This window comes from Hoplias malabaricus, chromosome 2, assembly GCF_029633855.1.
Source record: "Hoplias malabaricus isolate fHopMal1 chromosome 2, fHopMal1.hap1, whole genome shotgun sequence".
Classification (NCBI taxonomy): Eukaryota; Metazoa; Chordata; class Actinopteri; order Characiformes; family Erythrinidae; genus Hoplias; species Hoplias malabaricus.
In genome coordinates this window covers 6950835-6967829 of record NC_089801.1, presented here as the reverse complement: position 1 = coordinate 6967829, position 16995 = coordinate 6950835, and the positions used below count along the sequence as shown (strand labels likewise).

The 16995-nt window shown below is 43.7% G+C and overlaps 2 protein-coding genes across 9 annotated transcripts in view; one reads left to right on the top strand and one right to left on the bottom strand.

The window, feature by feature from the left end:
- The window catches only part of fam184b (family with sequence similarity 184 member B), a 27894-nt gene extending 10943 nt beyond the window's left edge, over window positions 1-16951 (bottom strand). The window contains exons 1-3 of one of the 3 annotated variants that reach the window (XM_066660226.1): window positions 16821-16951; window positions 1912-2091; window positions 1171-1824 (exon numbers count right to left, since the gene is read on the bottom strand). In XM_066660226.1, coding sequence (XP_066516323.1) covers window positions 1171-1779 — 609 coding nt within the window. In that variant the 5' untranslated portion in view covers window positions 1780-1824; window positions 1912-2091; window positions 16821-16951. Of the gene's footprint in view, window positions 1-1170; window positions 1825-1911; window positions 2092-9552; window positions 10475-16820 lie in introns of those variants that run through there. The other 2 variants (XM_066660225.1, XM_066660224.1) reach the window with 2 other exon arrangements.
- Window positions 14678-16995, top strand: part of tasp1 (taspase, threonine aspartase, 1) — a 20800-nt gene continuing 18482 nt past the window's right edge. For 4 of the 6 annotated variants that reach the window (XR_010800320.1, XM_066660234.1, XM_066660233.1 and 1 more), the window contains exon 1: window positions 14678-14811. The gene's annotated coding sequence lies outside the window, so the exon portion shown is untranslated. Of the gene's footprint in view, window positions 14812-15144; window positions 15262-16099; window positions 16189-16995 lie in introns of those variants that run through there. The other 2 variants (XM_066660231.1, XM_066660232.1) reach the window with 2 other exon arrangements.

The following is a 16995-nucleotide window of genomic DNA, read 5'->3' as shown; positions in this document are numbered from 1 at the left end:
GTAATTCACTTTTACAGCAATGCCCTGAAATCAAAGGGGAGGAAAAGTGTTTTCCTACCTGCCTCCAAAAATTACATAGTGCAGTTTCTGCAGTGCTGAGTCCAGAGTAGCAAAGACAAAGGCTCTATTCCCACTATTACAGCTCAGTGAAGCATCACAATGATTTTGAAGCTACAATTTTAAGGTGAACATACTACCTAGTGTTCCTTTAAGGCTGATATAGACACTTTAAAGCTGTGGATTCAAATTAAGATAAAGCCCTGTGATTTTCAGTGATCCATATGAAAAACTAGGAGGATTTGCTCAAAGCCTTTTGAATTTTGTAGTAGGTCAAAGTGATCAAAAGCTAGTAGTCCTCAGTCTGTTATTATAATGTGAAAAAGCAATATTTGACTGTTTTCTTATAATGAAGCATGTTAGTTCATTGTAAACACAACATAATATATAAGGTAAACATGTTTTGAAACATCTGGCCATACATTCTCATTTGTGAGGCCAGTGCAAAATTTGCTCTAGACTGTCATACGCTGTCAAATTAAATATGTAGCCACATAATGTCACTTCGTACACACAAAAAACAAGGAAAAATCTGTCCTATCCGGCCACATACAACTTTGTCTTTGTAGCCAATCCAGAGAAGTATTGATGATCAGGGTTCAAATTGAAACCTTTCCCCATTTTCTAACGACTGACAGTAACAAGCAATTTGTGCCAGGGTTTGGCTCAGTGTGACCTATTTTACCCAAATAGACTTCTGACTCCATTAACTTGTCTTCTGATTCTATTGAATTTAGCTTTGACTCTCTTGACCTTGTGAGCTTCTACACTGAAGATGTATACAAACTGTTACTGTAAGTATGTGTAGAATTCATTACTCATTGTTGACTGTAGTATAGGTCATCGTTCTCTCTGCTCTGCTATGCCTTATATAATCTCTTTTTTATAGTAAGTAAGGGCCAGTCTCAGCCATCTGTTTCTACACAGCTGCGAAAGACACTGAAATCTCTGTCTCATTCAGCTACCCACACCACTCACTAGCATCCTGATCACATCCTCACATACAAACAGACCAACAGTGCTGCTTGTTGTTGCTGGGTGCTCACAGCTCTATGAGCTTCTGATCAGTTTACTGCAGTGTGTGTGTGTGTGCGTGTGTATACATGCATATACCTCCATTCTCTCTTGTAATTTACTATTGTGTCTGTTGCATTCATTCAGCCTCTGTTCTTGTGCCTCCAACTCTGCTTCTGCCTTCTTTAATCTCTGCTGTAGCACTGCATTCTGGGATTTGCGGTTCTCTTGCTCTCTTTGCTGCCACTGACTCATATGTTCACTGAGGCTTTGTTGCAAACTTTTCCTTGCTGCTTCCTGCTCCTCCCTCCTCTCCTCCTCTATGGCCTTCATCCTGCTCCTCCACTCATCCTTCTCTTTCCTCCACTGCTCCTCTTCCATTTCTCTGTCCTCTCGCAGGGCCTTGAGCTCCACTTTCAGTGAGTGCAATCGCTTCTCACACTCCTCTTCCACTTTCTTCCTCTCCTCTCCGACTCTCCTCAGCACCTCGCCTTCATTCTTCTTCTCTTCTTCCTCTCTTCGCTTCTTCTCATCCTCCTCTCTCTGCGTGCCCTCGTCCCTTTCTTGCCGTAGTTGCTGGCATTCCTCTTCTAAACGTTTATTCTCCTCCTGAATTTGATGCAGGAGTTTACACTGGCTGTCTCTGTCGGTCTGTAAACTTTGGTAGTCTCGGCGCAGGTCTGCAGTCTCTTGGGTTAACACTGCCATGCGCTCTGCATACTCAATCTCTGCCCTCTGCCCACGCTCCTCTACCTAAAGAACAAACATAGCAACATTAATAAACATTGTGAGTGGCAAAACAGAAGGACGTGTAGTGAGTGCGTGCATGCACTTTTAAACCTCTTCTACTGTGGCTTGCAGCTCTAAAAGCCGAGTCCTGAGGGTAGATGTGGACTCCTCCCACTCCTCATCTTGACTCGTGGCTGGCTGGAGGGAGCCCTGTGTCTCTGTGGTAACACGCCGTAGTGTCTGCAAGGTTGCTTCTTGCTCCTCATTCTTAGTGTTGAGAGAATATATCACCTATGCACACATAGGCAAATACAATTGGAAACATGAACAAAAAAAAAGGACTACTGTCCGCATCAGTATTACATCAGCACTGCACTGGGGCCGGATTCACACATTAAGAATGAAGATATTTTTAAATGTGAATTTCCTTTTAAAAATTTTCACACTTAAGATAACATTTAAGATTAATGTTTATTTACAGTGACCCCAGTGATTTCCGCAAAGTAGAGGATATATTTTCATGTATTTAATGACTATTTGGACTTTTAAAACCCTCACTGTACTGTTAACAACCCTCCCTTTGCATTAAACAGTCATTCTGTAATGTTTTTCAGCTGTTTTTCAGTTTCTTTAATACAGTAATTCCTAAGCTGTGATTTAGCGTAAGTAAATTTCACTCGGATGTTACTGTTTGTAAGAAACACTTGTAAATGATATATTTTGTCACCTACAGGCCATAAGCCCGCTTAAAAAAACCCGTGAAGTAGCGAATCTGCGAAAGATGAACCGCGAAGTAACGAGGGATTACTGTATTCTTCAAAAATCTTCTTAAGGGTTTTCTCATTTTTTTTCCTTAACTTTTTTCTTAAGAAAAATTCTCAGGACAATTGGTATTCTTAAAAAATATGATCTTAACAATTTATTAACATTAGTATTCACTGAGTATAGTCCTGGTAAGCCCCTAAAATGATCCATTTAAAAATACAGCAAAAAATGCGACACGGTGGCGAGTTTGGTGTGTTCTCCCCGTGTCTGCGTGGGTTTCCTCCGGGTGACTGTCTGTGAGGAGTGTGGTGTGTTCTCCCCGTGTCTGCGTGGGTTTCCTCCGGGTGACTGTCTGTGAGGAGTGTGGTGTGTTCTCCCTGTGTCTGCGTGGGTTTCCTCCGGGTGACTGTCTGTGAGGAGTGTGGTGTGTTCTCCCCGTGTCTGCGTGGGTTTCCTCCGGGTGACTGTCTGTGAGGAGTGTGGTGTGTTCTCCCTGTGTCTGCGTGGGTTTGCTCCGGGTGACTGTCTGTGAGGAGTGTTGTGTGTTCTCCCTGTGTCTGCGTGGGTTTCCTCCGGGTGACTGTCTGTAAGAAGTGTGGTGTGTTCTCCCTGTGTCTGCGTGGGTTTCCTCCGGGTGACTGTCTGTGAGGAGTGTGGTGTGTTCTCCCTGTGCCTGCGTGGGTTTCCTCCGGGTGACTGTCTGTGAGGAGTGTGGTGTGTTCTCCCTGTGCCTGCGTGGGTTTCCTCCGGGTGACTGTCTGTGAGGAGTGTGGTGTGTTCTCCCTGTGTCTGCGTGGGTTTCCTCCGGGTGCTCCGGTTTCCTCCCACAGTCCAAAAACACCCGTTGGTTGGTGGATTGGTGACTTCAAAGTGTCCGTAGGTGTGAGTGAATGTGTGAGTGTGTGTTGCCCTGTGAAGGACTGGCGCCCCCTCCAGGGTGTGTTCCTGCCTTGCGCCCAATGATTCCAGGTCGGTTCTGGACCCACCGCGACCCTGAACTGGATAAGCGCTTACAGACAATGAATGAATGAATGATTTACTATAAAAAATGTCTATTTTAACCACATTATGGAGATTGTTCTCACAGTTAAAGTTAGGAAAAAATGACACACTTAAAAAATGACTAACTTGAAACTGTGTTTTTTTTCTGTTGGATATTTCCTCCTCCCTCACTTCTAATTCTTGTATACTTACATTTCTGAACACTTCTTTTGATACCTCTCTACGTCATCAGCTGCACAGATTTAACTAAATACTAGAAATATGGTCTTTTTTTTTTAAATGTATGGTATATATCAAATGTAATTATATAAAATATTATAAATGGGTGTTATTTTAAATGTATGGTATATATCAAATGTAAAATGCAGCATGAATGGCTTCATTAAAAATTGTCTACAGAAAACAACAAACAAAAAAAAGTTGAGAAAAATCTTAAGAAAACAATTAAGACTTTGTTAAATTACATTTAAGAAAATTCTTAAGAAAGCCTTAGTGCTGACTTTAAGGGAAAGCTTTTGTGAAGCTGGCCTCTGATTCTTTGGCCACTAACATTCCTCCTCACAGTGAATTAAATAAAATCAGTAAAGATACGTTTTGCCACACACTCAAAAGATTAAGAGAATCACTTCCATGTATGAATTTTTTGTGAATAAATATTATAGAACACCTCTAAATTCCACATCATCTGTTATCTCAGGGGGCAGCTGTGGCCTTGAGCAGAACTGGAAGGAAAAATGTGGGAGGAATGAGTGAGGGAACAGTGCTTTCACCTCCCTCAACATCCACTGCTGAAGTGCCCTTGAGCAAGGCACCTTACCCCCAACTTGTCCCCAGATACGTTGGCTGGCTGCCCGCTGCTCTGGGTGTGTGTTCTCAAGGCCACTAATGTGTGTGTGTGTGTGTGTGTGTATACTGCCACAGAAAGGTTAAATGCAAAGACTCAGTTTCCCCAAGGGGATTAATAAAATATTTTTTAAAGCTTATTCTTTTTCCACGAAGGCTGAGCATAAATCACATAATATTTTTTTGCAATGGCATTTTCACATCTGGGATGTCAGATTAAAAGGTCATCACTGATAAGAGAATACTAGAACTGACTACGCATGGTCCTTGGTCACGTCAGCACAAGCATGTTCGGCCCATATTTACTTGAAGGCCGTCCACATAAAAGATGTTGTAATGAGATCTTTAAGCTTTTTAATGCACAAGCTCTCTACTTAGTGCTACATGATCCAGCCAAACACTGTGGCGCCAGTTTAACCATGGCACGCAAAGAACCGGGGGTGAATGTCCGTTGGAGCTGGCTGCTGTCCCAACCTGCCTCAAATTAGCCACCGTGGTGGCAGTGCTATCCTCAAGCCCATGCTGTTATGACAACTGCCTTGCTGCACTCACTCCAATGGTGTTTTGAGCTGTGGTTTTGAGAATTGTTCCTGCACTAGACCCACACTAATTCACCTGCTGTCACTAAGACTCTGCCAGCCACCTTAGCCAAGCTTTTCCTTTTTGAAAAGGAAATATCTACTCAGCTCTATACAGGAGACACTATACTGCACTACTTTTAAGTGGATAGGATGTTTGGTTCTCTGGCCTGATGACAGTTACTATTATTGGTGTGCACTTATACATTCATTCATATTCATTGTCTGTAAGCGCTTATCCAGTTAAGGGTTGCCGTGGGTGCGAAGCCTACCCCGAATCACTGGGTGCAAGGCAGGAACACACCCTAGAGGGGGCACCAGTCCTTCACAATGCAACACACACACACATCCATATTCACTTTCTATGTAAACTTTTTTGAGTCACCAATTCCCCTACCAACGTGTGTCCTTCACAGGGCAACAAACACACATTCACTGTCTATGGACACTTTTTGAGTGGGACTTGAACCCACAACCTCCAGGTCCCTTGAGCTGTGTGACAGCGACACTACCTGCTGCGTCACCGCGACGCCCTAATACATACATGAATAACCAATTATTACATAAGTCATGACACCACAGGGAATGACAGGACATTTAAAGTCAATCTTAAAGTCACAAACTGATGTGTCCTTTGCATTTGAGGCAGATCAAGAACACAATTTGGAAACTTAAACTGATCTTGAATACTGGTATCGGGAACTTGGGCAGCCAAAGGTGATCCATCCATTCATTATCTGTACGCGCTTATCCAAATGAGGGTCACGGTGGGTCCAGAGCCTACCTGGAATCATTATTATGTCCTGGAGGGGGCGCCAGTCCTTCTCAGGGCAACACACACACTCACATATTCACTCACACCTACGGACACTTTTGAGTCGCCAATCAACCTACCAACCTACCTACCAACGTGGACACAGGGAGAACACGCCACACTCCTCACAGACAGTCACCCGGAGGAAACCCACGCAGACACAGGGAGAACACACCACACTCCTCACAGTCACCCGGAGCGGGAATCGAACACACAACCTCCAGGTCCTCCAGTTGTCAATAGCATGGCACCCAAAAAAATCAGAAGTGAAATCAATTTAAGATTTAGTCACTGCACAATGTATACATCTGTTTCAACTGTATTTTTGTATACACATCCTCGTGCTTGTGGTGTATTTAATGTCTGTTGTCAGCAGCTGCTCTGTGCTAAATGCAGCACTGTGATCTGTTGAAACAATACTGTGTTCCTCACTAAACACATGGCTTGAGATGTAATGAAAATAATTTGACTTTGACTTCGGCTGCCAGGGACTGTAAAGAAAACAGCTCCCAGCAAAGCACTGAAAAAAAAAGGAAAATCAGATCTAAGACCTGAAGATCTTCACAAGTGAGCTATGAATGGCTTCTGCAGACACTTCCCCAGGCTGAGATATGTATGAAGCATTGAAGCAGGAATAAGAAACCTCGCAGCAGCTGATATCACCAGTTCTCACTGATCTGTGCTTTGCTCGAGCAGGGACTCTGCTCTAACCCTAGTGAATACAGATCTGTACCTTCATAAGCATACATTTATGCGCTTATTGGCACCATACTCCATATTTGTCGGCACTGAACTGTGGTATGCCGTTCCATTTGTGGGATTAACTTGAGTGGCATTTCTAAACTAATAATCAGACTTCAGTAAGCTATAAGTTCCACTATGAAACGTTAAGCCTTCAAAGAAGAGTAGAGATTGTTACTGCAACAAAAGCAGAGAAAGTCTTGGTTAATTTTGTTCCCTCTCATTTTGCATGGGGGTATATTTGAAAGTGCAGGGGTCATTTTACAGCGTCACTGTCCCTCTCCCACTCATCCGCCCCCACAACTGGGGTATCATCAGGTTCCAACATCTTTACTTGTCCTGTCAGCGGGTCATGTTGCCATGACGCCAAGCAGTCTGTCACCGACGCCAGGGCAGAATGATGATAAATGATCTGGAATGTTCTCTGTGACATCCTCGCAGTCTTTATGTTGTCTGTCCAGACTTTGTCTCTTATAACATGTACTTATAGTTTAAACAAGAAGTAAACCCAATCAACTGTCATCGAGAACTTACAATACAAGCATTTCACACTTAAAATACCTGAACGAAAAGATCAAATATTTAAAATTATATCAGAATTCTAGCACTATTTAATGAGAGTGAATATATACACTGTATACTCAGTGTTTAGCCTATATGGGTATTTGAGCTGCAGTGGTTGGTGTAAGGGGAGACAAAGTGGGGTTAGACATGGTGTCACTGCCACACAGCTCCAGGCGCCTGCCACAGGTCACTGTGGGTTTCCTCTGTGTTCTCCGGTTTCCTTACACAGTCCAGAACACTGTCGTAGGTGGAATGACTATGTAGCAGTGTCCACAGGTGTGTGCGTGTGTATGCAAGTGACTGGGTGAGTGTGTCCCAGTAAACATTTAGCCGTTGATTCAACGTTGAAATAACGTAATGACTGCCGTCTAATCAACGTTCTCTTAAGGTTGAAAATGAAAGTTGAAAAGACGTCCAAGCACAGACATTGAAAAGACGACTATTAGACGTATTTTGGACGTCCATTGACGTTATTAATTGGTCCCGAAATAAATTACTTGTATAAAATGCATTTTGGACGTCCACTGACGTTATCGATTGTTCACCACTTAACTAACTTATTAAGATGGATTTGGGACGTCCATTGACGTTTAAAATATATCCTTGACGGACAGACTACTTTTAGACCTATTTTGAACGTCCAGGGACGTTCCTTGTTTACTGGGGTGGTACCCTGTGATGCACTGCCACTCCGTCCAGAGTGTGTTTCTGTCTTCAGTGCACTGATTCGGTGACCCACCACAACCCTGAAGAGGATGAATGAAGGAAGGAAGGAAGGAATGATTGGTGTAACACTAAGTAAGCCACCCCCATGTGGGTGACCCTTTCTATGGAGCATAAGCTGGCTCATAATCTCATGTGAGTTGCGTAGAAACACTGCAAAATGCATAATCAATCTCTTTCATTAATATTTTTAGTCACTTTGTTTGTGACTTTAAGCATAAGGCTGCTACTGCTGTTATGTTTACCATAAGGCAGAAGCTCAGTCCATGTAGCTCAGCCGAGCCTAGTCATGACTCATAGGGCTTCGCTTGCAGACACATACACACTTGGCTAAAGATAACAAGTAGGAGTATTTACATGGCGTGAGGGGGGGAAAAAATATCTCAACCGGCTGTTCTGCTACTCCTACTACACATGCATTTTCTCTTTCTCTCTCTCTCTCTCTCTCATTCTCTCTCTCACACACACACACACACACACACACACACACATATACCAGTGGACATGGATATACAGCCTTGGCCTATTTCTTCAGTGAGTGTGCTGCTGTTTTCCATTTGTAATAAAACCTGCAATGCACACATTCTCTGACTTGTTACAAATGGATGAAAGTGTAATGGGCTACATTATGCCTTCAGTGTGTATTTGTACATGTAGTTTTGTCTCACACTGAATACAGTGAAGCAGGTTCAACGCTAATGGTTTCCTAATAACAATTCATACTTAATTGGGCTCTTCATTTTACCCAGTGCCAGGCCCTGGACGGAGAGAAAAGAGGGAAGAGTTGATACGTTTGAACAAGCTATGGGTAGCTTCACCACTTAGTGCGGATTCAAATTGACACTTAAAATGCTCTTAGTGCTTCTGCACAGTAGAACTAACTGTAGAGCGTCTCTAGCGTGGATCGTGTTATTGTGAATCATGTTATCTCCACAGCAGAACTTTAGTCTTGTTGAAATGCACAGCAACTCATGGAACTGGCTTTTAACTCACTCACTCACATACTCACACATTACCTGCTCACGTTTAGGAAATGCCCTGCAAGAGAGCGCTATTCGGGTCTTCTCAGCAAAAACACTGTGTTCTTGTTAGATACATTCACCAGATATGAGCCTGTCCCACCTGGAATATATCTAGAAGTTTCTATATGAACGAGGGCATGATTTTGAAACAAAAATAGTCTTAAACAAACCAATAAGAACTGTATTGTAAAATTAAAGCTACATTTCAATATCAGAATATTTTGAATAATATTAAAACAAACCTATGAATGAAATGGGCACTTTTGTTTCTTTAATAAAGGAGTAATTCCCTACCACATGAAGCTACAAGCTAATTCTACATTTGAGATAGTACCTCCAAAATGTTAGCTGTATGGTTCTGAACAGTTACATTTCAGTATTTCTAACTTGGCAGGAGCTTGAATGTTGGTGATATCTGTAGTCAAAGAAAGAAATTATTCATGTGAGACTGGGGTCATGATTTTAGTTTGCTTTAAACAGGTATTTTATGCCCCACAAATGGCTACTATGTTCTAATACACTAGCTGTGTTTGTGGTAAATAACACCCGCCTCTGAGGGGTTAGAAAAGCCTACACTATCACTAAGCAACGTCTTGCTTAACGACAGAGGGTGTACTGCCCGGTCACACACAGCTGCAGCGGTGACGGACATATTGCCTAGCAATAGCAGATTCCACTAACGATTAGACGGCCGTCCTACCTTCGTTAGCTGCGCTATTTTCTTGCACATCTTGGTGTGCATCTGATAGTCGTACAGCTCCTGGTCCACATTGGAGAAGTCCGCAGCGGTCCCGTTACACGCGCCCGGGGGCTGGCTCGTCTTTCCCGGGCAAGAAGCCATAACCCAGGCAGTGATTTCTCCCTTTAGATCCCGCTGATAGAGCTCCTAGGTGATCCTGAAGGCAGCGGCCTTTGGAAACCCATTCTGTGTGCGACTGGCGAACGGCATTCTGCGATACCGATAGCGTAAAGCCCCCTGGCTCCGCCGTTAAGTTCCGTGTCCGCGGAGTGCCCCCGGTGCCCGGTGAAGTCACAGTCTAATTCCATCGGGGACACGGGCGCGGAAGAGGAGGAAGGAGATACTCTGTTTTCCCGCTGCGGGAAAAAACACGCAGCGGTGGCATGTGTTTCTGACCAAGACACCTTTCTGAAGCGCCAGGCGGGGACGGCATGACCACAGGTTTACAGTACGAGGGACAGTACTGCAGTGTAGACTGCTCGCCCCTCCCACACGCTACAAACACAAGCACACACACAAACCTACAGTCTTATAATGTCGTCGGTTTGTTCTTCAAACGTACCTGCTACGGGAGATAAACGGCTTCACATGATGTTAAACCTATAAACGGGTTAGCCCACGTAAAACGGGCTTGTAGCATCAGGTTTTGCCTTTTTGTTAGACCAGATATAACCTGGGCCAGGACCAGCTATTGACTATAGGTGCATTAAGAAATTTCTGCCATTTTGCATTGGAGCCAAATTCACAACAACACAGGCTACTCTCTTTAAACAGCATTTATTCATTCATTTATTGTCTGTAACCGCTTTTCAGTTTGTTACTGTTTTGCTGGATTGCATTATAAGTCTTAAGTTTACTGCCTAGTTTACAGTAAATCATATAATGACATCCGCCCCTCAGTTCACAGCAGACTCAACAGAAAGAAAATGTGATAAACTGCATAGTTTCATTGTAGTTACACAATATTAAAGCTGGAGGATGTGGTTTGTCTTAAAAAGTTTTCAGCCTTTTTCCTGTTAGCGATCGGTGAAATAAAGGGTCTGATAACGTAAACATATTCCTTTTCTGTATAAGCCTCACTACTTGGCCACCACGGTCAACAGATAGTTGTAATTGACTGAACGTAAACCTTGACTGTAAGTCAAAAGGATAAATAAATAAAACAATATATAACTCACTCAATGTATAATTTATATATAATGAAGGTTAATAAAGAATACTGTAATTATTCATTCATTCATTATCTGTAAGCGCGTATCCAGTTCAGGGTCACGGTGGGTCCAGAACATGTGTTGTTTGACCATGGGAAGACACCGGAGCACCCGGAAGAAACCCATACAGACACAGGGAGAACACACCACACTCCGCACAGACAGTCACCCGAAGGAAACCCACACAGACACAGGGAGAACACACCACACTCCTCACAGACATTCACCCGGAGGAAACCCACGCAGATACAGGGAGAACACACCACACTCCTCACAGACAGTCACCCGGAGGAAACCCACGCAGACACAGGGAGAACACACCACACTCCTCACAGACAGTCACCCGGAGGAAACCCACGCAGACACAGGGAGAACACACCACACTCCTCACAGACAGTCACCCGGAGGAAACCCACGCAGACACAGGGAGAACACACCACACTCCTCACAGACAGTCACCCGGAGGAAACCCACGCAGACACAGGGAGAACACACCACACTCCTCACAGACAATCACCCAAAGGAAACCCACACAGACACAGGGAGAACACACCACATTCCTCACAGACATTCACCCGGAGGAAACCCTCGCGGACACAGAGAGAACACACCACACTCCTCACAGACAGTCACCCGGAGGAAACCCACGCAGACACAGGGAGAACACACCACACTCCTCACAGACAGTCACCCGGAGGAAACCCACACAGACACAGGGAGAACACACCAACTCCTCACAGACAGTCACCCGGAGGAAACCCACACAGACACAGGGAGAACACACCAACTCCTCACAGACAGTCACCCGGAGGAAACCCACACAGACACAGGGAGAACACACCACACTCCTCACAGACAGTCACCCAGAGGAAACCCACGCAGACACAGGGAGAACACACCACACTCCTCACAGACAGTCACCCGGAGGAAACCCACGCAGACACAGGGAGAACACACCACACTCCTCACAGACAGTCACCCGGAGGAAACCCACGCAGACACGGAGAACACACCACACTCCTCACAGACAGTCACCCGGAGGAAACCCACGCAGACACAGGGAGAACACACCACACTCCTCACAGACAGTCACCCGGAGGAAACCCACGCAGACACAGGGAGAACACACCAACTCCTCACAGACAGTCACCCGGAGGAAACCCACGCAGACACAGGGAGAACACACCACACTCCTCACAGACAGTCACCCGGAGGAAACCCACGCAGACACAGGGAGAACACACCACACTCCTCACAGACAGTCACCCGGAGGAAACCCACGCAGACACAGGGAGAACACACCAACTCCTCACAGACAGTCACCCGGAGGAAACCCACGCAGACACAGGGAGAACACACCACACTCCTCACAGACAGTCACCCGGAGGAAACCCACGCAGACACAGGGAGAACACACCACACTCCTCACAGACAGTCATCCGGAGGAAACCCACGCAGACACGGAGAACACACCACACTCCTCACAGACAGTCACCCGGAGGAAACCCATGCAGACACAGAGAGAACACACCACACTCCTCACAGACAGTCACCCAGAGTGGGAATCGATCCCACGAATCCAGGTCCCTGGAGCTGGTGACTGGGACACTACCTGCTGCACCACTGTGCCACCCTACTGTACATTATTCATATTAATTTATTTCACCTGCTGACTGTTTATTTATTTATAATTAATTTATTATAGTTACATTATTCATTTTATTTATAATTTATGTATTTATTCATTTCCTTTTTAATAATTTATTTTCATATTCCCTTCTCTGTACAGTAATGAGAGGGTTGTTAATAATGTCATTTTTAGACGCTTTTGTTTTTGTTTGTTTGAAACTAGAAAAGTCACTTTCAATGCTTTCGGCATAAATCTAATTCCACTCAGCTCTCTGACGACTGTATGAAGCCTTTCCTGTTCCAACATTTCAGAAGCAGCTGATGATGGAGAAAGGCATTCACAGCCTGATGTGGATCGGTCAATGGGACTGGGACAGACACTGTTATATATGTGATTGACAACCCCCTCATTATCATATCGGCAAAAGAATACGGAAGTAGGCCTGAATAAATAGTGAGAATAGGGCTCTGCCATCAAACATGACATTCAAGAAGTGCAGTGTGTAATCCGATCTGTAGAAAAGACCACTGCCCGACCTGCACTCCTCCAGAACTAGGAAGCATTAAATCATTGCTGACCTGTTGCACCCTGGCCATCACCTACAGTAAGGCTTCTGTCTGTCTGCAGTCATACACATGAACATGTGGGTGCACCCCTGTGTGCGTGTGTGTGTGTGTGTGTGATTGTGCCTTGTACATAAATCCTTATTCTCAATCTTAAACTTAATTTACCAGTCCAGGACATTCAAGCTGCAGGAGAGAGCAGGAAGTGTAAGTGGTGCTTGAAGCAGGGACTATTGGCATATCTTGGCTGTCCAAAGGAAAACATGTATCTCAATCTACATCATTTGAACAGAGCAGGTGTCCTTCTCATTGTGAAAATTTCATGAGGAACAAATTCTCCAAAGTGTGTTCTCCTCGTGTCCGCGTGGGTTTCCTCCGGCTGCTCCGGTTTCCTCCCACAGTCCAAAAACACACGTTAGTAGGTGGATTGGCGACTCAAAAGTGTCCGTAGGTGTGTGTGTGTGTGTGTGTGTGTCTGTGTTGCCCTGTGAAGGACTGGCACCCCCTCCAGGGTGTATTCCCGCCTTGCACCCATTGATTCCAGATAGGCTCTGGACCCACCACGACCCTGAACTGGATAAGCGGTTACAGATAATGAATGAATGAATGAAATTCTGCAAATTGACTCTGAAATAACCTTTTTACGTTGACTTCTATTTTACATTGACTTTTAATATTAGTTAATATTTAATATTTTTTAGATATGTTTTTCTTTGGACAACAAAAATATCTGTGACTCATCTTCTTGTATCAAGGCAGTACTAACATTCATTCATTCATTATCTGTAAGCGCTTATCCAATTCAGGGTCACGGTGGGTCCAGAGCCTACCTGGAATCATTGGGCGCAAGGCGGGAATACACCCTGGAGGGGGCGCCAGTCCTTCACAGGGCAACACAGACACACACACACACATTCACTCACACTTACGGACACTTTTGAGTCACCAATCCACCTACCAACGTGTGTTTTTGGACCGTGGGAGGAAATATGAGACTGAGGAGCCGTTCCAGTGGTTCACCTGCTTGGCCTCTGAAGGTTTTGTTTTGAATATTGCCTAATGCTCTACTGCATTTGTCTGGATTCAGGATGTGTAAGCTCTGACAGGCCCTCAGGTGAAAAGGCCTAGTAGGAGTGGGTTCAAGTCCCGCTCCGGGCGACTGTCTGTGAGGAGTTTGGTGTGTTCTCCCCGTGTTCAGAAAGTCTTATGGTCAGTGTTTGTTGTATTTAGGTATTAATATCTCGTTTTAGGTGCGTGTTATACGAAGGCGTGTTAGGGCCATGGCATTAAAAAAAATTATTCAGAAAATAAAGTCAGAATTCTCAGAATAATCTCAGAATAATTCTGAGAAAAATAATTCGCTGCACGTATAAAGAGGCAGACACAGCCACAGTGTAATTGAGGTGAATTGCTGAAGTCTTACTATGGTATAGATTTCAGGAATAAATACTCAGTCCTCTGCCACATCAGGACCATACATATAATAAATAATAACCCAAAACGGTGTTTCCTTAAATGTTCTGACTTTATTTTCTGAATTATTCCGAGATTATTCTCAGAATTCTGACTTTATTCTCGAAATCTCATTTTCTTTATACAATAACTCCCTTAATCTCCGTCGTAGAGTCAGTTTTTTGTTCCCTCTAGAAAGACTGCAGTAAGCCTTATTTCCCCCTCCGGCTCAGTAGGGGGCGGTTAGGCAACAGTCAGCGGTTTAACAGGCGTTAAGCTCAAGAAGAAGACGAACTACTAAAACACCAAGAAGAGCAGTTGGTTTAAATGTGATTTCTATGCATTTGTAGCAGCGGGGCTGAAGGTATGTGGTTAGCTTTTAATTTATCTACACTACTTTTCCGCGTACAGCTGAAGTGAGCATTTGTTAGGTTTGTTACGTAATTAGTGACATTAAAATTTGGCGACACAACTCCCTGAATCATTGCGCAGTGTAACGGCCAGCTGTAAATACAGACCTGCCTCAGGGCTTTCCCTTATCCACATAAAAACTCATATATGCAGAGGGAGTTCTCCTCGGAGAGGTTTTAGGATACGGCTGCGGCTGCGGGTGTGTGTGTGTTTTTCCGCCTGGTTAAGCTGCTTCATGTGCCTGAGGAGAGGTTTTGAGTTCCTAGTATGGTTCCTAAACTCTGCAGAGTAAATTAGCTTAAACCTATGCTCAGATGCCGTTATTGTTGTACAACAAATGGACGACAAGTGCTCCTTTGCAGCTCAGGACGTCTCCAAATAATTGCTAGTTGCTTCTCCAATGGTAAGTGTATCCCAGGTGGTTGCTAGGACGGTTGCTATGGTATTTCAGGTGGTTGCTAAGGTTTGAATTGGGTTGTTAGGGTGTTACCAAGTGGTTGCCCCCCCCCCCCCCCCGACTGATTGTTTGTTAATAGTGTATTTGTGTCACTATGGTGTTCGCACCTCATTCATTCCAATGGGAAGAGGAATTAACAGTCTTTAGCACTCCAATGTATTTGTCTACAGAAGAAAATACACTAGGAACAGTGCATTAGGCAATGAATGAATGAATGAATTGAGCATTTAACCATAGTAAAACCATGACCATAAGTCATATGTCATTAGTTTATAATAATAAGGACAACAAGAGATTTATATTTATATAGCATTACACAAATTAAATCAGCCTATGACTTTTTAAATAAGCATCTCTCAGCTGACTAGAGAGGCCTTGCCCTGCCTTGCCTTTAAATGTATAAACTGGGGCTTATAGTCAATGTGGAACTTAACTTAATGTAGCCGGTGCACACAGACTAAACCAGGATTAATATACACAGACTTTTTTTGGCAATGACACAGGCATACAGAGGTTTGAAAGAAGTTGGGGTCTGTTTAGAAAGACAGCATGACAGAACCTCAGGCTTAGTAGAATTGAGGAGGATGGTTCAGAGCAGGGACCAAATGAATGTAACCAAGACATAGTACAGAACACATTGTGTGTGTGTGTGTGTGTGTGAATAGTTTTTTGTGTTTGGCTCATGATGCAACAACAGCTCAGTTTTGCTTTTTAAGTAGCAAGTAAATCTGATAAATGTCTACTCTCTCCATTAGGGATTCTGCATGATGTCAGCACAAGGGATGGGAAAACAGCAGTGCACTCTACAGAGATGGTAGATTAACATAAAAGATGAGGGTCAGTAGGGTGCTTTCAGCAGAAGGGAGACATCAGGTATGCTGAGACGAATAAGCTTAATCCTGCTAGGAACCGATTACAGGAGGAGTTATTCCGGCAGGGATGTTTGTGATTAAACATTTTAAACGATGCTGAATGGTGTATTAGAGCAGTTTGAAATAGTCATGAAATAAAAAAGGAAATATGATACTGTCATGGAGTTTCATTGATGTCTGTGAGAATGCAATAAGAATGTCAGACGGGATCAAATGAAAGGAGTATATAAAAACACAGAGAGGAAATTTAGTTTGAAAGATTGCGCGAGCTGTGGTTTCTTGCCAGAGCATTGCACACATGCTTCAAAAATAATTAATTTTACGTATGTTAATCCAGTTCTCTTTTAGTGAAATACAGATCTACACAGGATTTTACTGCACAAAAGGCTCATCACAGTAAATGTTCTTGCGATACTAAAGAAGTGCCACTTTCAGCTCTCAAAGGAACCTTACTGCAGACTGTTGTTTTAAAGAAATATTTGTTAATTAGGGGAAATATGGCGTCAAAATAGGTTCTATTACAGACTCCATAACCAATAAATGCCATTTTATAATTGAGAAAACTGTCATTAATATTGAGAGTTATAAAATCAGGTTTGTAAACAGAATATTTGCTTAAAGAATCCGTTTTACCTCCCATTCCACCTTTTCTCGGTCTCCAGGTTTCTTGCTTTTGACTTTTGACGGTGTCCAGATCTAGAGAGTCATTGGCTGCTAAAGTTAAGCCCCGCCTACCCAGCTCATCCTGCACACCCTAACCCTGATTGCAAAATGAGTCTAAGCCTCTATGACGAACTGTACATTACTA